The 27,393-nt window shown below is 45.6% G+C and overlaps 1 protein-coding gene and 1 non-coding gene across 2 annotated transcripts; both read left to right on the plus strand.

Annotated features, from left to right (window-relative positions):
- The first annotated feature begins 11,719 nt into the window (after positions 1-11,719).
- On the plus strand, positions 11,720-11,792 carry trnak-uuu (transfer RNA lysine (anticodon UUU)). The gene has a single exon. It is a non-coding gene; the product is annotated as a tRNA-Lys (tRNA).
- A 156-nt stretch (positions 11,793-11,948) lies between these two features.
- On the plus strand, positions 11,949-21,552 carry triap1 (TP53 regulated inhibitor of apoptosis 1). Its single transcript, XM_070887657.1, has 2 exons — positions 11,949-12,392; positions 20,712-21,552. Exons 1-2 carry the CDS (start codon positions 12,246-12,248, stop codon positions 20,802-20,804), a joined length of 240 nt encoding a protein of 79 aa, XP_070743758.1. The 5' UTR covers positions 11,949-12,245; the 3' UTR covers positions 20,805-21,552.
- Positions 21,553-27,393: the final 5,841 nt, after the last annotated feature.

Below are 27,393 nucleotides of genomic sequence, written 5' to 3' on the forward strand. Positions count from 1 at the left end.
TTTGGCCAGGAGGCGAATGGAGCTTGTTGCCTGTTGGTCAAAAAAGGGCTGGACAGACACCTGTGTCTCAAAAAAAGTGCAGTACAAATAGACCCTTTTTTTAACTGTCCCTATAATTCCATTAACAATTGATAGTCATTAACTGAAACAGATAATGAAGCAGTCCATGCTTGCATGCAGCAAGACCTGGACAACATTCAGGCTTGGGCAAATGACATTCACGCTACACAAGCGCCAGGCAATGACTATCTGCAAGCGAGAGTCTAACCACTGCCCCTTGACATTCAATGGCATTAGCATCACTGAATCCCCCACCATCAACATCCAGGGGGGTCGCCATTGACCAGAATCTTAACTGGGCCAGCCACAGAAATACTGTGGCTACAAGAGCAGTTCAGAGGCTGGGTATTCTGCAGTGAGTGACTCCTCAAAGCCTTTCCACCATCTAGATTTCTTTTATTCATTCACAGGATGTGCGTGTTCCTGGCAAGGCCAGCATTTGTTGCCCCTTCCCTAATTGCCCTTGAGAAGATGGTGGTGAGCTGCCTTCTTGAACCTCTGCAGTCCACGTGGTGAAGGTGCTCCCCCAATGCTGTTAGGGAGGGAGTTCCAGGATTTTGACCCAGTAACAATGAAGGAACAGCGATATATTTCTGAGTCAGGATAGTGTCTGATTTGGAGGATAACGTAGAGGTGTTCCCATGCACCTGCTGCCCTTGTCCTGGGTGGTAGAGGTTGCGGGTTTGGGAGGTGCTGTCGAAACATCTTGTAGATGGTACTGCAGACACGGTACACCGGTGGTGGAGGGAGTGAATGTTTAAGGTGTTGGATGGGGTGCCAATCAAGCAGGCTGCTTTTTCCTGGATGGTCTTGAGCTTCTTGAGTGTTGGAGCTGCACTCATCCATGAAAGTAGAGAGTATTCCATCACTATCCTGACTGCCTTGTAGATGGTGGTAAGGCTTTGGGTTACTCACCGGAAAATACTCAGCCTCTGACTTTAAAAAAAATTGTTCCTCGGATGTGGGCATCGCTGGCAAGGCCTGCATTTATTGCCCATCCCTAATTGACCTTGAGAAGGTGATGGTGAACTGCCTTCTTGAACCGCTGCAGACCTTATGATGAAGGTACTCCTACAGTGCTGTTAGGGAGGTAGTTCCAGGACTTGGACCCAGCGACGATGAAGGAATGGCAATATACTTCCAAGTCTTGGAGGGGAACTTGCAAGTGATGTTGTTCCCATGCGCCTGCTGCCCTTGTTCTAGGTGGTAGAGGTCGCGGGTTTATGAGGTGCTGCCAAAGAAACCATGGCGAGTAGCTGTAGCATCTTCTAGATGGTATACACTGCGGACACGTTGCGTCAGTGGTGGAGAGAGTTAATGTTTAAGGTGGTGGATGGGGTGCCAATCAAGCGGGCTGCTTTGTCCTGGATAGTGTCGCGCTTCTTGAGTGTTGTTGGAGCTGCACTCATTCAGGCAAGTGGAGAGTATTCCATCACACTCCTGACTTGTGCCTTGTAGATGGTGGAAAGGCTTTGGGGAGTCAGGAGGTGACACACTCGCTGCAGAATACCCAGCCTCTGACATTCTCTTGTAGCTACATTATTTATGTGGTTCGTCCAGTTAACTTTCTGGTCAATGGTGACCCCCAGGATGTTGATGGTGGGGGATTCGGCGATTGTAATGCCATTGAATGTCAAGGACCGATGGTTAGACTCTTGCTTGTTGGAGATAGTCATTGCCTGGCACTTGTGTGGTACAAATCTTACTTGCTACTTATCAGGCCAAGCCTGAATGTCATCCAGGTCTTGCTGCATTCGGGCATGGACTGCTTCATTATCTGAGCAGTTGTGAATGGCATTGAGCACTGTGCAATCATCAGTGAACCCCACTTCTGACCTTATAATGGAGGGAAGGTAATTGATGCAGTAGCTGAAGATAGTTGGGGCCTAGGGCACTGCCCTGAGGAACTCCTGCAGCGATATCCTGGGGTTGAGATGATTGGCCTCCAACAACCATCTTCCTTTGTGCTAGGTATGACTCCAGCCAGTGGAGAGTTTTTCCCCTGATTGACTTCAGTTTTCTCAGGATTCTTGATGCCACACTCGGTCAAATGCTGCATTGATGTCAAGGGCAGTCACTCTCACCTCACCTCTGGAATTCTGCTCTTTTGTCCATGTTTGGATCAAGGCTGTAGTGAGGTCTGGAGCCAAGTGGTCCTGGTGGAACCCAAACTGAGCATCGGTGAGCAGCTTATGGATGAGTAATTGCCGCTTGGTAGCACTGTTGATGACACCTTCCATCACTTTGTTGATGATTGAGAGTAGATTAATGGAGCGGTAATTGGTCAAATTGGATTTTTCCTGCTTTTTGTGGACAGGACATACCTGGGCAATTTTCTACATTGTTGGGTAGATGCCAGTGTTGTAGCTGTATTGGAACAGCTTGGCTAGAAGCGTGGCTAGTTCTGGAGCCTTCAGCCGGGATGTTGTCAGGGCCCATAGCTTTTGTTGTATCCAGTGCGCTCAGCCATTTCTTGGTGTCAGGTGGAGTGGATCGAATTGGCTGAAGATTGGCTTCTGTGATGGTGGGGACCTCAGGAGGAGGCTCATGTTGATCATCCACTCAGCACTTCTGACTGAAGATAGTTGCAAATGCTTCAGCCTTGCATTTTGCACTCACATGCTGGGCTCCACCATCATTGAGGATGGGAATGTTCATGGAGCCTCCTCCTCCTGTTAGTTGTTTAATTGTCCACCACCATTCATGACTGGATGTGGCAGGATTGCAGAGCTTATGGGAGTGACTAATACCACTGAACCTGAGAAGGTATGTACAGAAGATCCAAACTCATAACACCCATTGATTGACCACTGTGGAACCAGCTCTCTTAATACTTGTTAGACAACAAAATGATCAGCTCACTCATCCATTTGACTTAGGGCCTGATCTTTTGATCAAGCAACCATCAATTATATATTTAAAAAATCATTATGTTTGCATGCATTTCCTGTCTACAAAACCTTACTTCCTATTGTCACATTTTTATCACCTTTTGTATCCACTTTTCTCATTAGAAATTCCTATGTCCACATTTATCATGGAGACTGTCATGTATTCAACCAGCATTGTAACCCATGTATCATCTGACCTAAGTTGTACACTGTGAGAACAATGACCACTAGGTGGGAGACACTCCTAACCTGGACCTTCAGGTATAAAAGGGGAAGCTCCACCTACCTTCATCACTTGAGTGCTAAGAAATAAAGGACAGATCACAGACTGACCTTTTCTCAAGCATGGGCCTCGTGTGCTTTTATACTGTATAGTAAGGACGTATCAATGGCGACGAGAAACTGGGATTTAAACCACGCGAGCATGGCCACTAGCAGAACAGACGAGAGGTACTGTGTTAAGGAATGGTTGGGACAGAGATTCAACATTGTTAAAGCAGCTCACAGTTCTCCCGGCAGACAAGGGCAGTCGGGCATGCCCCAACATGTAGTCAAACCCAGAGGGGGAGTTCGAAAGAGACAATGGCAAGTTGAACAGCGATTCACGCCATTGCAAGGGACAATGCGGCCAGTAATGGGGCCATCAATACCTGTTAATGGCGCACTCAAGGACAGTCACGGGGGCAGTCAGGGATGATCGACTGGCAAGGGACCTTTTGTTTCCAACAGCAGCTCATGTTGGAGGCATGGAGGCACACACTCAGCCGGAGTTTGCAGAGATGAGCAAAATACCTGCAGAAATGAACGCTGGGGGAAATCGCTGGAAGCTGAAGTTCAGCGAGTTCATGTGGAGCACGTATACAGTTCATACACTAGGACGCCACCGATAATGATGAAAGTGCTCCTCAATGGCATCCCAGTATCAATGGAGCTAGATACAGGGGCCAGCCAGTCCCTGATGGGTATCAAACAGTTCGAAAAGTTGTGGGCGTCCAAGGCCAGGAGGCCAAAATTATCGCCGATTGACGCACAGCTACGGACTTACACAAAGCAGATCATTCCGGTGCTAGGCAGCGCCACAGTAGTCGTGACCCACAAAGATTCGGAGAACAGGTTGCCACTCTGGACGGTCCCGCACTACTGGGGAGGAGTTGGCTTGCTGTCATGAACTGGAAATGGGACGATGTCAATGCAATTTCCTCTGTGGAGCGAGCATCATGCTCACAGATCCTGGACAAATTTGACTCATTATTTCAACCCGGCATCGGCACTTTCATGGGGGCCAAGGTAGTGATTCACATAAACCCGGACGCCAGAGGGACTGGTGTGCATCATCACCACCGGAAATAGGATATTAATCTAATTTGTTAAGGTTCATTTAAACTGTCTTGGTAAGTTACTGGTTTTATTGGTTGTACATCTTTAACAAGGGGCCACATGATTGGCTTTAGGAAAAACTCAGAGGAAGTCAGCATGAAATGACTGCCATAAAAGCACAGTTGGCTAAAAATAAAGAAATAAAAGTAAAATAAAGAGGAATGACTAGGAAATTACCTGGAATTACATAGAATCTACAATACAGAAACATGCCATTTGGTCCAACTGGTCTATGCCTGTGTTTATATTCCACACAAGATTCCTTCCACTCTAATTACCTTTTCCCACCCTGTCCTCCATATCCCTCTATTCCCTTCTCCCTCTCATGTCTGCATCAAGTCTCCCCTAAAATGCATCAATGATCTCTGCTTCAATCATCCCATGTGGCAGTGAGTTCCACACATTAACCACTCTGTATAAAGTAAGTCCTCCTAAATTCTTTCATTTAATCTCTTCATGGACATCTTATATTTATGCCCTCTTGTTCTGGACTCACCCACAACTGGAAGTAATTTTGCCACATCTAACCTATCAAACCCCTTCATAATTTTAAAGACCTCTATATGTCTCTTCTTAGTGTTCTCATTTCCAGAAAAAAAGAGTCCCAACCTGCTCAATCTTTCCTGATAGTTGCTTCCATTCAATTCTGGTAGCATGCTTGTAGATCTTTTCTGCAATTTTTCTAATGCTGCAATATCCTTTACAGTTCTATATCTCCTGGCTTTTCAATTCTTTTTTTCTCTAGAAACGCACCCCATTACTTTGTTTGCACTCGTTACAGCCTTATCAACTTGTGTGGTTACTTTTAGTGATTTATGTAGCTGTATCCCAGATCTTTTTGCTCCTCTACTCCATCTAGTTTCTTACCATTCAAGAAAAAAGTGGCCTCCTTATTTCTTTTACCAAAATGAACCACCCCACAATTTGTTGTATTGAATTTAATTTGCCAATTATCATACTACTCTACAAACTTATTTATGCCTTCCTATATTTTGGTACAGTCCTCCAGTTATAGCCCCAGCGATGATGAAGGAACGGTGATATATTTCTACGTCAGGAAGGTGTGTGACTTGAGCAGAACTTGGAGCTGGTGGTGTTCCTATGCATTGGCTGCCCTTGTCCTTCTAGGTGGTAGATGGTTTTCATTCTTTTATATAATTGCTAAGTGTGGACCTTGAAATCAATTGGAAGCTATTTTCTATTGCTGTGGAATTGTATCAGTAGATTAGAAATGATGTTTTTCCTTTTCCTTATACATTATTTTTTAAGTGTGATATAAACATTTGTATATATGTGACCCCCTACAGTGTAACCTTGATATATTTGGATGCTACATGGAAAAAGACATTGGTTTTATTGAAAACCTCTTTCTCCTTTACGCCCAAATGCTGAACACAATAGTGCAATTTGCATTGAAATGTTTCACTACATGGAGAAATGTTGCCTATAATATCATCACAATAAATCTGGCACCTGGCTGTTCTGCTTTTTCTCCCCTTCTTCCTCCTCAGCTGCAGAGAGTTCCCTTTAAGACTCCGTCACTGGATCTGAACCTGGCCAGCCACATGAGTGGTGGAACGGACTGATTTGAAGGTGGGAGCAAAAGCAAAATACTGGGAATGCTGGAAATCTGAAATAAAAGCAGAAAATGCTGGAAACACTCAACAGGTCAGGCAGCCTCTTTGGAGAAAGAAATGTAGGGTTAACGTTTCAGGCCAGTGATTTTTCATCGATGGAAGGTTATTGGCCTGAAACGTTAACTCTGTTTCTATCTCCAAGAAGAGAGGTCAGAGGCTGGGTATTCTGCGGTGAGTGTCTCAAAAGCCTTTCCACCATCTACAAGGCACAAGTCAGGAGTGTGATGGAATACTCTCCATTTGCCTGGATGAATGCAGCACCAAAAACACTCAAAAAACTCGACATCATCCAGGACAAAGCAGCCCACTTGATTGACACTCCATCCACCACCTTATCCATTCACTTCTTCCACCACCAGCGCACCATGCACTGCAGCAACTCGTCAAGGCTTCTATAAAAGCACCTCCCAAATCCGCAATCTTTACCACCTCGAAGGACAAGGGCAGCAGACACAAGGGAGCACCACCACCTCCAAGTTACCCTCCAAGTCACACACAATCCTGACTTGGAACTATATCGCCGCTCCTTCATAGTCGCTGGGTCAATATCCTGGGACTCCCTCCCTAACAGCACTGGGGTGTACCTTCACCACAAGGACTGCAGTGGTTCAAGCAGGCAGCTCACCTCCACCTTCTTAAGGGCAATTAGGGATGGGCAATAAATGCTGGCCTTGCCAGTGTGAACAAATAAAAATAAAAGATGCTGCAATAAAATTGCCTGGCATTACACATCGCTTGGGGGTGATGACACACCTATGCCGGCACAGACACAATGGGCCAAACGGACTCTTTGTGCCATACTTTTCTATGATTTTATGATTGTCATGGACTTGTTGAGTGTGAAACAACAGAATGAAAGAAATATAAAATGCTATTTAGTAAAAGTGAGCGTGAAGGGATGAAGGTGAATGAAAAGCAATCACTGAAAACAAAAGTTTGCACAATGTTTGAGGGAACTGTTTCCTGGCAGTGATGAGTGACAATAGTTGTGTGGCAGACTAAACAGGCTAGGTCGCTTCTCTAGAAAAGAGAAGACTGAGGGGTGACCTGATAGAGAGAGGTTTTTTTAAATTATGAAGGTGTTTAATACGGTAGACATAGAGAAAATGATTCTACTTGCAGAGGAGACCAAAACTAAGGGCCATAAATATAAGATAGTCACTAATAAATCCAATAAGGAATTCAGGAGAAACCTCTTTACCCAGAGAGTGGTTTCGAATGTGGAACTCGCTACCACAAGGAGTAGTATAGATGTATTTAAGCAGAGGTTATATCAGTACTTGGAGCGGCGAGCAGCAGCCATGGACAGCGTGGAGACCACTACAAGGTACAGTGCGAGCTGGTGCAGGAAGGCGACGGCTGTGAAGAGTGACGTCAGCAAGGTCCAGGTCGGTGATTGGAGCCTGGGCAGATACAGCAGGAGTAACGAGGTCGGGGCGAAGGAGCTGTGAGAGACTGTGGAGGGATGTGATCGGGGCCCAGGGAAGGTGTGAGTTCGGGGCCGGGGCCCAATGGCAGCACGGGCCAGCCCACACTGCGATATGTGTGCGCACTAGGTCCGTGCAGCAGAGCAGGTCTCCAGTTGTCTTGGGTAATCCTTGCCACGGGACCAAGACCTAGCTCTGTCAAGCCCGTGTGGTGGCTGGTGTGCAACGGTCACTCCACGTTAAAAAAATCCACGCACAGGCATCTTCCACCCTTCAGGATGTAGTTCAGGTTCTTCATTCGAAACACCGGTGAACTCATCCTTTTTTTTTGGCGTGGAAGCATGTCATCCTCGTTTCGAGGGACTGCTTATGATGATGACTTGAGGAAGAAAGGATATTGTGATAGGATTAGATGAAGTAAGGTAGGAGGTTGCAAATACATCTGAGAATCAGGTGATATATGGAAAGGTCAGAGGAGAAGTGAAAAAGAAAATAAGAGGGGCAAAGAGAGTGTATGAGAATAGAATGGCAGCCAACATAAAAGTCTTCTATAGGTATATAAATAGTAAAAGGGTAGTAAGAAGAGGGGTAGGGCCGATTCGGAACCAAAAAGGAGACCTATGCATGGAGGCAGAGGGTATGGCTGAGGTACTAAACAATTATTTTGCATCTGTCTTCTCCAAGGAAGAAGATGGTGCCATAAACATAGTGAAGGAGGATATAGTGGTGACATTTGATAGGATAAAAATTGATAAAGAGATATTAGAAAGGCTGACTGTACTTAAAGTAAATAAATCACCTGGAGCAGATGGGATGCATCCTAGGATGCTGAGGGAATTGAGGGCGGAAATTGCAGAGGTACTGGCCATAATATTCCAATCATCCATACATACGGGGATGGTGCCAGAGGAGTGGAGAATTGCAAATGGTACACCATTGTTCAAAAAAGGGTGTAAAGATAAAGCCTGAAACTACAGGCCAGTCAGTTTATCCTCGGTGGTGAGGAAGCTTTTAGAAACAATGATCAGGGACAAAATTAACAGTCACTTGGATAGGGGTGGATTAATTAAGGAAAGCCAGCACAAATTTGTTAACGGCAAATCATGTTTAACCAACTTGAATGAGTTTTTTGATGAGGGCAATGCAGTTGACGTGGTGTACATGGATTTCCAAAAGGCGTTCAACAAAGTGCCACATTGGAGGTAATATATTAGCATGGATAGAGGATTGGCTAACGAACAGAAAACAGAGAGTTGGGATAAATGGTTCATTCTCTGGTTGGCAATCAGTAACTAGTGGGGTGCCGCAGGGATCAGTGCTGGGACCCCAACTATTTACAATCTATATTAACAACTTGGAGGAAGGGACTGAGTGTAATGTAGCCAAGTTTGTTGATGATAAAAAGATGGGAGGAAAAGCAATGTGTGAGGAGGACACAAAAAATCTGCAAAATGACATAGACAGGCTTAGTGAGTGGGCAAAAAATTTGGCAGATGGAATATAATGTTGGAAAGTGTGAGGTCATACACTTTGGCAGAAAAAAATCAAAGAGCAAGTTATTATTTAAATGGAGAAAGATTGCAAAGTGCTGCAGGACAGCGAGACCTGGAGGTACTTGTGCATGAAACACAAGTGATCAGGTACAGCAAGTGATCAGGAAAGCCAATGGAATCTTAGCCTTTATTGCAAAGGGGATGGAGTATAAAAGCAGGAAAGTCTTGCTACAGCTATACAGGGTATTGGTGAGGCCACACCTGGAATACTGCGTGCAGTTTTGGTTTCCATATTTACAAAAAGATATACTTGCTTTGGAGGCAGTTCAGAAAAGGTTCACTAGGTTGATTCCAGAGATGATGGGGTTGACCTATGAGGAAAGGTTGAGTAGGTTGGACCTCTACTCATTGGAATTCAGAAGACTGAGAGGTGATCTTATCGAAACGTATAAGATTATGAGGGGGCTTGACAAGGTGGATGCAGAGAGAATGTTTCCACTGATGGGGGAGACTAGAACTAGGGGGCATAACTTTAGAATAAGGGGCCGCCCATTTAAAACCGAGATGAGAAGAAATTTATTTTCTCAGAGGGATGTAAATCTGTGGACTTCGCTGCCTCAGAGAGCTGTGGAAGTTGGGACATTGAATAAATTTAAGACAGAAATAGACAGTTTCTTAACCGATAAGGGAATAAGGGGTTATGGAGAGCGGGCAGGGAAGTGGAGCTGAGTCCATGATCGGATCAGCCATGATCTTATTAAATGGCGGAGCAGGCTCGAGGGGCCGTGTGGCCTACTCCTGCTCCTATTTCTTATGTTCTTATGTTCTTATGTTAATAGGCTTGCCAGCAAATTTGAAGCCCATAGAATAAAAGGGACAGTGGTAGCATGGATAAGAAATTGGCTACAGGAAACAGAGAGTAATAGTGAATGGTTGTTTTTCGGACTGGAGGAACGTATACAGTGGTGTTCCCCAAGGGTCAGTACTAAGACCACTGCTTTTTTTAATATATATTAATGACTTGGATGTGGGTGTACAGGGCACAATTTCAACATTTTCAGATAACACAAAATTTGGAAGGAGAGTAAACAGTGAGAAAAGTGATAGACCTCAAGATAACATAGACAGTCTGGTAGAATGCGCAGATGAAATTTAACACAGAAAAGTGTGAAGTGATACATTTTGATAGAAAGATTGAGGAGAGGAAATATAAACTACAGAGCGACCTAGGGGTATATGTACACAAATCGTTGAAAGTGGCATGGCAGGTTGAGAAAGCGGTTAAAAAAGCTTGCGATCCTGGACTTCATGAATAGAGGTATAGAGTACAAAACCGTGGAAATTATGATGAACTTGTATAAAACACTGGTTCGGCTTCAACTGGAGTATTGTGTCCAATTCTGGGAACTGCACTTTAGAAAGGATGTGACAGCCTTAGAGAGGGCGCAGGAAATATTTACAAGAATGATTCCAGGGATGAGGGACTTCAATTTCGTGGAGAAGCTGGGGTTGTTCTCCTTAGAGCAAAGAAGATTGATAGGAGATTTGATAGAGGTGTTCAAAATCATGAGAGATGTAGACAGAGTAGATAGAAAGACACTGTTAACATTGGCGGAGGGGTCAAGAACCAGATTTAAGGTGATTGGCAAAAGAACCAAAGGCAACATAAGAAAAAAACTTTTTTACACAACGAGTGGTTAGAATCTGGAATGCATTGCCTGAAAGGGTGGGGGAAGGCAGACTCAATCACTGCTTTCAAAAAGGAGTTGGTTAAGTGCCAGAAAGAAAATAAATTGATACGGGGAAAAGGCTCGACGGGCCGAATGGCCTTCTTCCATGCTGTAACCATTCTGTGGAATCTCATAGGCTGTCCCTCGAAATGAGGATAACTTGCTTCCACGCCAAAAAAAAAGAATGAATTCATAGGTGTTTCGAAAGAAGAACCCGAACTACATCCTGAAGGGTGGAAGATGCCTGTGCGTGGATTTTTTTAACGTGTGGTGGCCGTTATACACCAACCACCACACGGGCTTGACAGAGCAAGGTCTTGGTCCAGTGGCAAGGGTTACCGAAGATGACTGGAGACCTGCTCTGCTGCATGGACCTAGTGCCCACACATATCGCAGTGTGGGCTGGCCAGTGCTGTCCCTGGGCCCTGAACTCACGCCTCTCCTGGGCCCCGATCACGTCCCTCTACAATCTCTCGCCGCTCCTTCGCCCCGACCTCGCCGCTCCTGCTGTATCTGCCCACGCTCCAATCACCGACCTGGACCTTGGTGACGTCCCTCTTCGCTGCCATCGCCCTCCTGTACCAGCTCGCGCTGTACCTTGTAGTGGCATGCCTCCATGCTGTCCATGGCTGCCGCACCCCCGCTCCTTCTACGGCCCCGACCCACCGCTGATGGTCTCTTGCAGGTTGGGGCCGAAACGCTGCTCCCAGGCCGCCGCACCCCCGCTCCTTCTATGGCCCCTGACCCGCCGCTGATGGTCTCTTGCAGGTTGGGGCCATAAAAAGAGCGGCGAGCAGAGGCCATGGGCAGCATGATAGTTGTGGGGAAGACCAAAGCTGGCAGCCATCAATAAACGATAGCCAATAATAAATCCAATAGGGAATTCAGGAGAAACTTCTTTATCCAGAGAGTGGTGAGAATGTGGAATCACAGGGAGTAGTTGAGGGGAATTGCATAGATCAGTACTTGAGAAAGGATATAGTAATAGGGTGAGATAAAGTAAGGTGGGAGGAGGCTTTGACTATAAACACCCACAGAAACCTGTTGGACCGAGTGGCCTTGTTTCCGTGCAGTAAATAGGATGTGGTCCAAAAAACTCACAGGGCCCGGATAGCTCAGTCGGTAGAGCATCAGACTTTTAATCTGAGGGTCCAGGGTTCAAGTCCCTGTTCGGGCGGTGATTTTTTTTTCTTGTGTTTTATTTGATTTTAATTAAGTTAAATTGTGTTTTATTGATCCTACGCCGCTGTAAGTTGAAACTGAACGATTTCTGGCGGGCCGCCGGCTGAGCTGAGCTGACAGCGGCCCCCAGGCCCGGCCCAGTGTCTGACAGACCAGCTCCAGAGCTGCACTGAGCGGCCAGCGCCAGCAGGTGCTCCCGGACTGCCTCCTCCGCACTCAGCAGAAGGGTCACCGTGTATCGCAGGCCAAGTAAAGTGGTGCAGCCCAACAACCGGCCAATTGCAGCTCCGCCGCTGTTTGGGCCCGGGACTGCCAGTATCAAACACGGCGACCAGCCTGCACTGGAGCGCTTTGCCAGGATCAATGATGGCCCCTCCCCAAGGCCCCGGATCTGCCGTCACCCGGGCGATGACACGGCGCGGCGGCGGGCCTGAGGCGGGCGGTGACTATGAACAGTGTGGGCACCGAGTGCTTGGAGCTGAAGCGCGGATACGATCTGTGCTTCAACCGTTGGTTCGCCGAGAAGTTCCTGAAGGGCGAACGGAGCGCCGATCCGTGCAGCGAGCTCTTCAAAAAGTACCAGGAGTGCGTGAGGGTGAGGCCGGGTCCCGGGGAGAGCGAGCCCGGGGAGGGTGAGGCCGGGGCCCGGGGAGAGCGAGCCCGGGGAGGGTGAGGCCGGGGCCCGGGGAGAGCGAGCCCGGGGAGGGTGAGGCCGGGACCGGGGAGAGCGAGGCCGGGGCCGGGGAGAGTGAGCCCGGGGCTGGGAACCAGAGCCAGCTGTCCAGCTATCCACTGTAGGCCCCTCATAATTTTACGTATCTCAATCCAGTCTCCCCTCAGCTTCCTCTGTTCCAGAGAAAACAATCCTAGCCTATCCAATCTTTCCTCGTGGCTAAAATCCTTGTAAATCTCCTCTGTACCCTCTCCAGTGCTATCACATCCTTCATTAAATGTGGTGACCAGAACTGCACGCAGTACTGAAGCTGTGGTCTAACTAGTGTTTTATACAGTTCAAGCATGACCACCCTGCTCTTGTAATGCCTCGGCTAATAAAAAAGAAAGACTGGGATTTATACAATGCCTTTCACGTCCACCGGTCTTTTCAAAGCACTTTACAGCCAATGAAGTATTTTGGAGCGTAGTCGTTGTAATGTAGGAAACGCGGTAGCCAATTTACGCACAAGCAAGCTCCCGCAAACAGCAACATGATAATTACCAGATAATCTGTTTTTTTGTTAGTTGATTGAGAGGTAAATATTGTTCAAGACATGGGGATAACTCCCCTGCTCTTTGAAATAGTGTCATGGAATCTTTTACGTCCACTTGAAAAACCGAGGCCCCATCTGCTCTAACATCTCATCCGAAAGACGGCACCTCCGGCAGAGCAGCACTCCCCCGGCAGTGCACTGGAGTGTCTGCTTAGATTTCTTTGTGCTCAAATAAAGGCAAGTATCCCATATGCTGCCTTAATCACCTTATCTATCTGTCCTGTCCTACAGGGCCTTGGTGAGGCCTCACCTGGAATATTGTTCAGTTTTGGTCTCCTAATCTGAGGAAGGATGTTCTTGCTATTGAGGGAGTGCAGCAAAGGTTCACCAGACTGATTCCTGGGATGGCAGGACTGACATATGAGGAGAGACTGGATCGACTGGGCCTGTATTCATTGGAGTTTAGAAGGATGAGAGGGGATCTCATAGAAACATATAAGATTCTGACGGGACTGGACAGGTTAGATGCGGGAAGAATGTTCCCGATGTTGGGGAAGTCCAGAACCAGGGGACATAGTCTTAGGATAAGGGGTAGGTCATTTAGGACTGAGATGAGGAGAAACTTCTTCATTCAAGAGTTGTTAACCTATGGAATTCCCTGCCACAGAGAGTTGTTGATGCCAGTTCATTGGATATATTCAAGAGGGAGTTAGATATGGCCCTTACGGCTAAGGGGATCAAGGGGTATGGAGAGAAAGCAGGAAAGGGGTACTGAGGGAATGATCAGCCATGATCTTATTGAATGGCGGTGCAGGCTCGAAGGGCCGAATGGCCTACTCCACCTATTTTCTATGTTTCTACCTTCAGGGATCTGTTTCTCTATACTTCTCTGTGTTCTACCATTCATTGTGTATTCCTTTGACTTGTTATCCCTCCCCAAATGCTTTACCTCACACTTCTCAGGATTAAATTCCATTTGCCACTGTTCTGCCCACCTGACCCAACTCATTGATATCTTCATCATTATCAACCATACGGACAATTTTTGTTTCATTTGCAAACTTCTTAATCATACCCCCTACAGTCAAGTCTAAATCATTGATATATGCCAGAAAAAGGCAAGGGACCTAGTACTGAGCCCTGCGGAACCCCACTGGAGAAGTCCACAGCAACCATCCGGTTTCTGTTTGCTAAATATGAAGTGCCGCATCTCCCCATAGTGACACATCTCACTTACCCATGCCCAGAGAGCTCAGATACGGGTTGTCAGAGACAAGACTTAAGTCTGTGTATATGAGATGTGTGTGCATGTGCGCATGTCCTCTGGGGTAGAGAATTCCAAAGAATCACCACCCTCTTGAATGAAGACATTTTTCCTCATTAGTCCGAAATGGCCGACCCCTGCAGCTACCCTGTCAAGCCCTGTAAAAATGTTGTATGTTTCAATGACATCATCTCTCATTCTTCGAAACTCTATAGAGTGTATAGATCTAGTTTACTCAGTCTGGTGAACCTTCGTTGCACTCCTATGGCAAGTATTTCCTTCCTTAGGTAAGGAGACCATAATTCTATACAATACTCCAGGTGTGGTCTCACCAGGGCCCTATATAATTACATCTTTACTCTTGTACTCAAATCCTCTTGTAATAAAGGCTACCATACCAGGCTAACATACCATTTGCTTTCTTAATTGCTTGCTGTATCTGCATGTTAACTTTCAATGATTTGTGTACAAAGACATCCAGGTCCCTCTGAACACCAACATTTCCCAATCTCTCTCCATTTAAAAAATACTCTGCTTTTCTATTTTTCCCATCAAAAGTGGATAACTTCACAATTCCCCACATTATATTCCATTTGCCATGTTCTTGCCCACTCACTGTTGCTCAGTGTCAGCTGTGGCTGAGTGGGTAGCACACTTGCCTCTGAGTCAGAAGGTTGTGGGTTCAAGTCCCATTCCAGGAACTTGAACACATAAAAAGAAATCTAGGCTGACACTCCAGTGCAGTGCTGAGGGAGTGCTGCACTGTCAGAGGTGTTGTCTTTTGGATGAGACGTCAAACCGACGCCCCGCCTGCCTTCTCAGGTGGACATAGATGATGATCCCATGGCACAGTTATCCCCAGTGTCCTGGCCAATATTTATCCATCAATCAACATAACAAAAAAAAAGATTATCTGGTCATTATCACATTGTTGTTTGTGGGAGTTTGCTGTGCGCAAGTTGGCTGCTGCGTTTCCCAATTTACAACAGTGACTACACTCCCAAGGTACTTAATTGGCTGTAAAGCGCTTTGAAACGTCTGGTGGTCATGAAAGGTGCTATAGATGCAACACTTTATTTTTTTCTTTTCACTTAGCCTGTCTATATCCCCTTGAAGCCTCTGCATCCTCCTCACAACTTACATTTCCATCTAGCTTTGTACCATCAGCAAACTTGGATATATTACATTTGGTCCCTTCATCCAAATCATTGATATAGATTGTGAATAGCTGAGGGCCAAGCATTAACCCTTGCGCTACCCCACTAGTTACAGTCTGCCAACCTGAAAATGACCCGTTTATTCCTACTCTGTTTTCTGGCTGTTAACCAATCCTCAATCCATGCTAGTATATTACCCTGAATCCCCTGAGCCCTAATTTTGTTCAATAACCTCTTGTGTGACACCTTATCGAATGCCGTCTGAAATTCCAATACACCACATCCACTGGTTCCCCCTTATCTATTCTACTAGTTGCAACCTCAAAAAAACTTTTAACAGATTTGTCAAACATGATTTCCCTTTCATAAATCCATGTTGACTCTGCCCAATTCTATTATTATTTTCTAAGCGCCCTGTTACCACGTCCTTAATAATAAATTCTCCCATTTTCCCTACTACTGATTTCAGGCTAACTGGTCAGTCGTTCCCCGTTTTCTCTCTCCCTCCTTTTTAAATATCACGGTTACATTTGCTACCTTCCAATCTGCGGGAACCTTTCTGGAATCTATGGAATTTTGGAAGATGACAACCAATGCATCCACTATCTCTATAGCCATCTCTTTCAAAGCCCTAGGATGTAGGCCATCAAGTCCAAGGGATTTATTGGTCATCAGTCCCATTAATTTCTCCAGTACTTTTTTTTTTACTAATACTAATTTCTTTCAGTTCCTCATTCTCACTAGAACCTTGGTTCTTGCGTCGTCTTCTGTGAAGACAGATACACAGTATTTAATTTCTCTGCCATTTCCTTGTTCCCCATTATAATTTCTCCTGTCTCAGCCTGTAAGGGGCCCACATTTACTTTTGCCAATCTTTTCCTTTTTACATACCTGTAGAAGCTTTTACAGTCTCTTGCTAGTTTACTCTCATTCTATTTTCCCTTTCTTTATCAATTTCTTGGTCTGCTGCTGAATTCTAAAATCCTCCCAATCCTCAGGCTTACTGCTCTTTTTGGCAATATTATAAGCCTCTTTGATCTAAAACTATCTGTAACTTCTCTTGTTAGCCACGGTTGGATCACTTTTCATGTGGGGTTTTTGTGCCTTTAAAGAAATGTACATTTGTTGTAAACTATGTATTCATTCTTTAAATGCTATTCATTGCTTGTCTACAGTCATAACTTTTAATGTAGTTTCCCAATCTTCCTTAGCCAACTCGCCCCTCATACCTACGTAGTTTGCTTTGTGTAGATTTAAGAGCTCAGTTTTGGATTTAACTAAATCACTTTCAAACTTAATATAAAATTCTATCAGACTATGGTCACTCTTCCCGAAGGGCCCCTTTACTACATTGCACTGTTAATGAACCCTTTCTCATTGCACAATACTAGATCTAAAATAGCCTGTTCCTTAGTTGGTTCCTCAACATACTGATCTAGAAAACCATCTTGTATACATTCCATAAATTCATCCTCCGCACTATTACTGTAAATTTGGTTTGCCCAGTCTATATGTAGATTAAAGTCCCCCATGATCACTTGCATTACCCTTGTTGCATATACCTCTAATTTCCTGATTTATACTCTGCCCTACATTACAACCACTGTTTTGGGGGTCTATAAACAACTCCCACCAATGTTTCTTGCCCCTTGCTGTTTCTCAGCTCCATCCAAGCTGATTCTACTTGATTTTCGGAGCTAAGATCCTTTCTCTCTATTGTCTTTAGCCTATCCTTTATCAGGGCTACTGCTCCTCCTTTTCCATTTTGCCTATCCCTTCTAAAAGTTAAGTATCCTGGAATATTTAGTTCCCAACCTTGGTCACTTTGCAACCATGTCTCCATCATGGCTATTAGATCAAACCTATTAATTTCAATCTGCACTATTAATTCATCGATTTTGTTGCGAATGCTTCGTGCATTCAGCTATAGTGCCTTTAGCTTTGACTTTTTTCTATTTTTCATGGGCTTCTTTGTCTCTAAGATTGAGACCATCCGCTCGGCTGCCACTGCGTCTTCCCTTCCATACCCTAGCTCACCGGGTCAAACTTCCTCTAAGGATCCCCCCCTGCCCTAGCCCTGATCTCACATCTTTCTCCAGTTTCTCTCCGACCTCCCCTCATGACCTTTCTAAGCTCATCCTGTCCATGAGACCCACTTCCTGCTCCCTTGACCCTATTCCCACCAAACTGCTGACCACCCAACTTCCTTTTCTGGCTCTCATGTTAGCCGACATTGTTAACGGTTCTCCTCGGGTATTGTCCCCCTCCCCCTCAAATCTGCCGTCATCACCCCTCTCCTCAAAAAACCAACCCTCGACCCCTCCGTCCTTGCAAACTACCACCCCATCTCCAAACTCCCTTTCCTCCCCAAAGTCCTTGTACGTGTTGTCGCCTCCCAAATGCGTGTCCATCTTTGCCGTGCTGCAATTCCATGTTTGAGACCCTCCAATTTGGTTCCCGCGTCTGCCATAGTACTGAAACAGCTCTCATCAAAATCACAAATGACATCCTTTGTGACTGTGACAAAGGCAAACTAACATCCTTGTCCTTCTTGACTTGTCTGCAGCTTTTGACACTGTTGACCACTCCATCTTTCTCCAAAGCCTCCACTGACGTCCAGCTGGGTGGGACTGCACTCGCCTGGTTCCATTCTTAATCTATCTAATCGTAGTCAGAGAATCACCTGCAACGGCTTCTCTTCCCGCTCCCGCATCGTTCCCTCTGGTCTCCCCCAAGGATCTATCCTTGGCCCCTCCTATTTCTCATCTACATATTGCCCCTTGGTGACATCATCTGAAAACACAGCGTCAGTTTCCACATGTACACTGATGACACCCAGCTCGACCTCACTACCGTTTCTTGCGACTTCTCCACGGTCTCCGAATTGTCAGACTGCTTGTCCGACATCCAGAGCAGACATTTTCTCTAATTGAAGCCTGAAGACATTGTTTTCGGTCCCCGCCCCAAACTCCGTTCCCTAGTCACTGACTCCATCCCTCTCCCCAACCTGGTGTCATATTTGACCCTGAAATGAGCTCTCGACTACATTTCTCCAGAATAACTAAGACCGCCAATTTCAGCTTCCGTACCATCACCCATCTCCGCTGTTGCCTCAGCTTATCCGCTGCTGAAGCCCTCATCCGTGCCCTTGTTACCCTAGACTTGACTATTCCAACGCACTCCTGTCTGGCCTTCCACATTCTGCCCTTCATAAACTAGGGGTGATCCAAAACTCAGCTACCGTGTCCAAACTCGCACCAACTCCCGCTCACACATTACCCCCGTGTTCGCTGACCTACATTGGCTCCCAGTTAAGCAATGCCTCGACTTCAAAAATCTTATCCTTGTTTTCAAATCCCTTGATTGCCTTGCCCCTCCCTATCTCTGTAATCTCCTCCAGCCCCACAATCCCCCAATATGTCTGCGCTCCTCTAATTCTGCCCTCTTGAACATCCCTGATTATATCGCTCAACCATTGGTGGCCGTGCCTTCTGTTGCCTCGGCCCTAAGCTCTGGAATTTCCTGCCTCAACATCTCCGCCTCTCTATCTCTCTTTCCTCCTTCAAGACGCTCCTTAAAACCTACCTCTTTGATCAAGCTTTTGGTCACCTGTCCTAATTTCTCCTTATGTGGTTCGGTGTCAAATTTTTTATTTCATAATGCTCCTGTGAAGTACCTTGGGCCGTTTCATTACGTTAAATACACTATATAAATACAGGTTGTTGGTAATGACACCTATTACCTTTGTTATTCTCTCCGTCCCTTCCTGACACACTCTGCTTATTTTTACCCCAAACTGCTCTGATCTAGAGCCTTGACATTTCTCTTGCTGCTTTAAAATTTCCAACTTTCCTGAATCCTCCCCCACCCTTCATTAGTTTAAAGCCCTGACTACTGCCCTCGTTATTCGATTTGCCAGGTCACTGGTTCCAGCCCTGTTTAAGTGGAGCCCGTCCCAATGGAACAGCTCCCTTTTTCCCCAGTACTGGTGGCAATGCCCCACGAAGCAAAACCCCTGCCTCCCACACCACTCTTTGAGCCATGCATTTAGCCTTCTAATCTGCTTATCCCTATGCCAATTTGCATGTGGCTCAGGTGACAATCCAGAGATTATTACCTTTTGAGGTTCTGCTTTTTAATTTGGATCCCAAATCCTCAAACTCTCTCATCAGAACCTCATTCCTAGTTCCATGTTGTTGGTTCCCAAATGGACCACGACAACTGGATCCTCCCCTTCCCACCCCCAAGTTCTTCTCCAGCGGCGGGGGATTTCTTTAACCCTGGCACCAGACAGGCAACACACCCTTCGGAACTCCCTATCACGGCTGCAGAGAACAGTATCTATCCCTTTGACTATAATGTCCCCTACCACAACTACATTCCCTTTCACTCTCTTTCCCCCCCACCCCCTGCCCCCCTCCCTTTGAATGGCCTCCTGCACCATGGTGCCATGGTCAGTTTGCTCATCCATCCTGCAGGATTTTACCTCATCCACACAGGCACCAAGAACCTCATACTTTTTGGATAAAGACAAATACCGAGGCTCCTCCAGCACTGCACCTGGGGTCCCCTTACCTGCCTGAGTTGCAGTCACACCCTCCTGTCCCTGACCACTAACCAAATCTGCACCACTACCTAACCTAGGCAGTGTGATTGCCTCCTGGATCAAAGTATCCAGGTAACTCTCCCCCCTCCCTGATGCCCCGCAATGTCTGCACCTCAGACTCCAGCTCAACAACTCTTGAGTTGAAGTTCCTCAAGATGCAGGCACTTACTGCAAACGTGGTTGTCCGGGATCGCAATGCTCTCCACAAACTTCCACATGCTGCAGTTGGGGCACACCACCTGCGCTGCCATCCCTATGTGACCTTATTCTATTTAATTAAATTTGAATTTAACTAACGTAATTTACAGTTTAGTTTCTTGACTACTTGATCTAGAGTAAGTTGTGGATAATGAAATTAAATATCTACCTGTAACACACAGCACTACAAGTAGTGTAGGCAAAAAATAGCAACCCTTTCCCCAATTCCCACTCTTTCCAGATTCCCAAATAAAACACACTGTTTAAGTGCACTCCATTTAATCCCGCTCTGTGCTCTGCAGAACTGTTGACATTTACCACATATTTACTATCACCGTGTATTACATATACTGTCGAAACCATCAAGGGAGCTTGGTCTTCATCCTTTTTTTGATTTTAAATGAATATTTTCCTACAGGTGGGTTCACATATTCCAGCAGAGCTTGTGCTTTTTAATAAGAAAATATAATTTTCATTACAGAAAGCCATCCAGGAAAAAGAAATCCCTATTGAAGGACTGGAATTCATGGGACCCAAGCGCGAAAAGCCTTATGGAAGTGGCGGTTCATCTTGATGTGACAGTGGCACCGGATTCTTGCCTTAATTTTTTCTTGTGGTTCAATTAGCACCACTGTGGTAAAGACATGTACACAGCCAAGTGTCGGGAATATCCAGACCTCGGATGCAGAGGGCAGGATTTAATAGAATGCTGTTGGACTCTGTTGTTATTGCTTAAAAATGTAATTTCCAGAATGACAGCATGAATCATCAGAGAATCATTTACAAAAAAAAACCTGGTGCGAGATATGAAGAAGTTGGGTGAATTTTGTATTTCCCTTGTACAGTTTTTCTAACTTGTTTGAAGCGAGATATGATACCCAAATCATATGAGAATGTGCTTCTGAAATGTATAAATCACAGTTTGCTTTGTGCTCTGAATGAGTACATTATATATGAAAGTAACATTTTGTAACAGACAAAGTTTTAATATATTCCCTTAAAGCTTCTGCCTCGCTAACCTTTATTTAGTTCCTGTAGGTACATGTTGACTTCACTCACTTATGGTGCAGCTACACATTTGGTTACGCTGAATTATTGCTCTCGTGTGAGTAGCTCAGCCATGCAGACCAAGTCTCCAGGTTTGCTCTTTGGTGTATTGTGAGTTAGCTTTCCTCACCAGGTACAGCAGTAGAACACCTCCAGGAGGCGCTGATTATGGTTTTTGCTCAGGATTGCTATGCCACAATCCCGGCTGGAAATGCAGCGTGTGGATGTCGTATAAGAAAAACATTAAATGCACTTGTGTTGCCTCTTCTGTTGAATAGTGTGCTGATACTTGCCTAAGTTGGGTTCACGAGCGAGGTACTGGAGGATGAGTTGCAAGTGTGGATCTGTACTCGAACAAGGAGCGGAGGAGAAAGAGTGAAAACTGTCAAACAGGAGCAAGAAAACCTCCCCTGATTTTTTTAATGCACCTGTGTGTAGTTTGAGGACTTTATAATCGTGAGTATAATTGCTGAGTGCAGCTTGGCAGTGACCAGTGGACTATGGCCACCGATTATTATGTAGTGCTTTTAGGCTTTCATTTTAATACAATACATATCGTTCAGAAGCAAGGTGAAAGGCCAGGCTTCTTGAGTGTCATTGGAGCTGAACTCATCCAGGCAAGTGGAAAGTATTCCAGCACACGGAGGAGGGCAACTGGGTGATGAGTTGCAAGTGTGGATCTGTACTCGAACAAGGAGCGGAGGAGAAAGAGTGAAAACTGTCAAACAGGAGCAAGAAAACCTCCCCTGATTTTTTTAATGTAGCTGTGTGTAGTTTGAGGACTTTATAATCGTGAGTATAATTGCTGAGTGCAGCTTGGCAGTGACCAGTGGACTATGGCCACCGATTATTATGTAGTGCTTTTAGGCTTTCATTTTAATACAATACATATCGTTCAGAAGCAAGGTGAAAGGCCAGGCTTCTTGAGTGTCATTGGAGCTGAACTCATCCAGGCAAGTGGAAAGTATTCCAGCACACGGAGGAGGGCAACTGGGTGATGTCACCAAAACCCAGGTCACCGATTGGAGCATGGGCAGGAACATCAGCGGGGCCCAGGTGCAGCAGAGAAGGAGAGGAGAGGAGAGGGGAGGAGCAGTGGGAGACCGTGGCGGAGGTGCAGGGAGAGATCAGAACACAAGAAATAGGTGCAGCAGTAGGCCATTTGGCCCCTTGAGCCTGCTCCGCCATTTAATAAGATCATAGCTGATCTGATCATGGACTCAACTCCACTTCCCTGCCCGCTCCCCATAACTTTTACTCTCGTATCGCTCAAAAATCTGTCTATCTCCACCTTAAATATATTCAATGACCCAGTCTCCACAGCTCTCTGGGGCAGAGAATTCCACAGATTTACAACTCTGAGAAGAAATTCCTCCTCATCTCAGTTTTAAATGGGCGGCCCCTTATTCTGAGACTATGCCCCCTAGTTTTATTTTCCCCTATGAGTGGAAATATCCTCTCTGCATCCACCTTGTCGAGCCCCCTCATTATCTTATATGTTTCGATAAGATCACCTCTAATTCTTCTGAACTCCAATGAGTATAGGCACAACCTACTCAACCTATCTTCATAAGTCAACCCCCTCATCTCCGGAATCAACCTAGTGAACCTTCCTGAACAGCCTCCAATGCAAGTATATCCTTCCTTAAGTACGGAGACCGAAACTGTACGCAGTACTTCTGGTGTGGCCTCACCAATACCCTGTACAGTTGTAGCAGGACTTCTCTGCTTTTATGCTCTATCCCCCTTGCAATAAAGGCCAACATTCCACTTGCCTTCCTGATTACTTGCTGTACCTGCCAACAAACTTTTTGTGCTTCATGCACCAGGACCTAGGCCCCTCTGTACTGTAGCACTTTGTAATTTTTCTCCATTTAAATTATAATTTGCTTTTCTATTATTTCTGCCAAAGTGGATAACCTCACATTTTCCCACATTATACTCCATCTACCAAATATTTACCCACTCACTTAGCCTGTATATATCCCGTTGCAGATTTTTTGTGTCACAATTTGCTTTCTCACCCATCTTTGTATCATCAAACTTGGCAACATTACACTCGGTCCCTTCATCCAAGTCATTAATATAGATTGTAATAGTTGAGGCCCCAGCACTGATCCCTGCAGCACCCCACTAGTTACTGTTTGCCAACTGGAAAATGACCCATTTATCCTGACTCTCTGTTTTCTGTTAGTTAACCAATCCTCTATCCATGCTAATATATTACCCCCAACCTCGTGAACTTTTGTGCAGTAACCTTTTATGTGGCACCTTATCGAATGCCTTCTGCCATTCCAAATACACCACATCCACTGGTTCCCCCTTATCCACCCTGCTCATTACATCCTCAAAGAACTCCAGAAAATTTGTCAAACATGATTTCCCTTTCATAAAACCATGCTGACTGCTCAATTGAATTATGCTTTCCAAATGTTTTGTTCCTGCTTCCTTAATAATGGACTCCAGCATTTTCCCAACGACAGATGTTAGGCTAACTGGTCTATAGTTTCCTGCTTTTTGTCTGACTCTTTTTAAATAGGGACGTTACATTTGCGGTTTTCCAATCCGCTAGGACCTCCCCAGAATCCAGGGAATTTTGGTAGATTACAACCAATGCATCCACTATGTCTACAGCCACTTCTTTTAAGACCCTAGGATGTAAGTCATCAGGTCCAGGGGACTTGTCTGCCTTTAGTCCCATTATTTTACTGAGTACTACTTATTTAGTGATAGTGATTGTATTAAGTTCCTCCCTCCCAATAGCTCCTTGATTATCCACTACTGGGATGTTTATAGTGTCTTCTACTGTGAAGACTGTTACAAAATATTTGTTCAATGTCTCTGCCATTTCCCTGTTCCCCATTATTAATTCCTCAGTCTCATCCTCTAGAGGACCAATATTTGCTTTAGCCACTCTTTTTATGTACCTGTAGAAACTCTTACTATCTGTGTTTATATTTTGTGCTAGTTTACTTTCATAATTTATCTTCCCTCTCATCAACTTTTTAGTTGTTCTTTGCTGGCTTTTAAAAGTTTCCCAATTCTCTGGCCTCCCACTTGTCTTGGCCACATTGTATGCCTTTGTTTTCAATTTGATACCATCCCTTATTTCCTTTGTTAGCCACAGATGGTTATCCCTTCTCTTCGTCTTTCCTTCTCAGTGGGATATATTTTTGTTGCAAGTGGCGGAGGTGCAGCGAGAGATCGTGTTCCAGGAGCGATGTGATCGGGGCCCAGGAGAGGCGAGGGCCCAAGGGCAGCATGAGCCATTCCATACTGCAGTCTATGGACTGTAGGAATGTACTAATGCCATTTCTTTGTAATCTAATAGATTTAAAAGGACTGAGTCCTTGAAACGCAAGGCCATCAACTTTTAAAATCTTGTTGCGGCTGAGTTCCAAGTGCAGCAGAGCTTGGTCTCTAGTCGTCTTGGTTAACCCTTGCCACTGGATCAAGACCTAGCTCTGTCAAGTCCGTGTGGTGGCTGTTATGCAATGGCCACCCCACGTTAAAAGAATCCATGCACAGGCACCTTTCATCCTTCAATATGTAGTTCTGGACTGGAATATCAGGTCCCTCAATGAAACACCTGTGAACGCATCCCTTTTTGGTGTGGAAGTGGGTCATCCTTGATACAAGGGACCGCCTAATACTATACTGATAGGGGAGTGTATTTCATAAGGTTTCACACAAGATCGTTAGTGAAAATGAGAGCGCATGGATTTAGAGATAACCATGTGACATGGGTCGGTAATTAGGAGACAGAGTAGGGATAAAAGGTTACTTCTCTGATTGACAGGATGTGACCAGTAGTGTTCTCCAGGGCCTGGGGCCTCAACTTTTTGCCATATAAGGACGAGGATGAAGGAAGAGAGAGTTTGCAGATGATCTGAAGTTAGGAGGCACAGTAAGTAGTGCGGATGCGAGCAGGAAGTTACAAATAAACATACAGACTCAGTGAGTGGACAAAGCAGTAGCGGGTCATCCTCGATACGAGGGACTGCCTAATACTATACTATAGCAATTACATGTGGGGAAGTGTGAGGTCAAGCACTTTGGATCTGAAAAATCAATTTTCTTAATGGTAGTGTGCTGACGTGGATTGAGAACTGGTTGTCAGACAGGAAGCAAAGAGTAGGAGTAAATGGGTACTTTTCAGAATGGCAGGCAGTGACTAGTGGGGTATCGCAAGGTTCTGTGCTGGGGCCCCAGCTGTTTACATTGTACATTAATGATTTAGACGAGGGGATTAAATGTAGTATCTCCAAATTTGCGGATGACACTAAGTTGGGTGGCAGTGTGAGCTGCGAGGAGGATGCTATGAGGCTGCAGAGCGACTTGGATAGGTTAGGTGAGTGGGCAAATGCATGGCAGATGAAGTATAATGTGGATAAATGTGAGGTTATCCACTTTGGTGGTAAAAACAGAGAAACAGACTATTATCTGAATGGTGACAGATTAGGAAAAGGAGAGGTGCAACGAGACCTGGGTGTCATGGTACATCAGTCATTGAAGGTTGGCATGCAGGTACAGCAGGCGGTTAAGAAAGCAAATGGCATGTTGGCCTTCATAGCGAGGGGATTTGAGTACAGGGGCAGGGAGGTGTTGCTACAGTTGTATAGGGCCTTGGTGAGGCCACACCTGGAGTATTGTGTACAGTTTTGATCTCCTAACTTGAGGAAGGACGTTCTTGCTATTCAGGGAGTGCAGCGAAGATTCACCAGACTGATTCCCGGGATGGTGGGACTGACCTATCAAGAAAGACTGGATCAACTGGGCTTGTATTCACTGGAGTTCAGAAGAGTGAGAGGGGACCTCATAGAAACGTTTAAAATTCTGATGGGTTTGGACAGGTTGGATGCAGGAAGAATGTTCCCAATGTTGGGGAAGTCCAGAACCAGGGGTCACAGTCTAAGGATAAGGGGTAAGCCATTTAGGACCGAGATGAGGAGAAACTTCTTCACCCAGAGAGTGGTGAACCTGTGGAATTCTCTACCACAGAAAGTAGTTGAGGCCAATTCACTAAATATATTCAAAAGGGAGTTAGATGAAGTCCTTACTACTCGGGGGATCAAGGGTTATGGCGAGAAAGCAGGAAGGGGGTACTGAAGTTTCATGTTCAACCATGAACTCATTGAATGGCGGTGCAGGCTAGAAGGGCTGAATGGCCTGCTCCTGCACCTATTTTCGATGTTTCTATGTGTGAGACTAAGAGCAAAGGGATTTAGGTGTTCATGTTCACAAATCACAAAGGTTCTGCACAGATTCAAAAAGGCTACTGGGCTGTTGGCCTTTAGCTCAAGGGGGTTGGAATTCAAGTGAGGAAGTGATGCTTCAGTAGTACAGTGCCTGGGCCAGATCCCACCTGGAGTTGTGTGTTCAATTTTGGCAGCTTAACTGTTAGGAAATGGATGTTCTTACTTAAAAGCTTACGTTACTCCTCAAAAATAATAAGGTTCAAAATTTACTGTTGTTGTTCAGTATTAAGCATACCTGGCAGTATAATGCTGTTCCTTCATCGTTGCTGGGTCAAAATCCTAGAACTCCCTACATAACAGCACTATGGGAGTAGCTTCACTGCATGGACTGCAGCGGTTCAAGAAGACAGCTCACCACCACCTTCTCGAGGGCAATTGGGGATGGGCAATAAATGCTCAGTGACCATTTGTACTGTCCTTTTTCTGTCCTTCAGTGCCTGCGTCCTCTGGACTCCACCCCCGACCCCTCCCACCCGGAAGTGGGGCCCCACAATTGACCATGTTGTTCCTCTGAACCTGCGGGTGGCGGGGAGAGCGGGGGAGACAGCAGGGGTGAAGTGGAAGAGAGACAAAGGTGGGGGGGGAAGAGAGCGAGTGAGATGGGGAGATGTGGGGAGGGGGGGGAGAGAAAAGAGAGAGCGAGTGAGATGGGGGGGGGGGGGAAGAGAGAGCGAGGGAGATGGGGGGGAAGAGAGAATGAGGGAGATGAGGGGGGGGAAGAGAGAGCGAGTGAGATGGGGGTGGGGGGTGGGTGAGAGAGAGAACTCGGGGAAGACGACCTTGCTAGTGATGCCCACGTCCTGGGATATATTTTTAAAATAACTATTCTTTACAATAATTACACATACACGCAAGAGT

Source organism: Pristiophorus japonicus, chromosome 8, assembly GCF_044704955.1.
Source record: "Pristiophorus japonicus isolate sPriJap1 chromosome 8, sPriJap1.hap1, whole genome shotgun sequence".
Classification (NCBI taxonomy): Eukaryota; Metazoa; Chordata; class Chondrichthyes; family Pristiophoridae; genus Pristiophorus; species Pristiophorus japonicus.

What these genes read in the sequence shown, in the direction of transcription:
- triap1 (XM_070887657.1), top strand. Translation starts at nt 12,246, where the DNA reads ATGAACAGTGTGGGCACCGAGTGCTTGGAGCTGAAGCGCGGATACGAT. An exon ending in AGTACCAGGAGTGCGTGAGG is followed by an intron (nt 12,393 to 20,711) that starts GTGAGGCCGGGT and finishes TTTTCATTACAG; the next exon opens with AAAGCCATCCAGGAAAAAGA.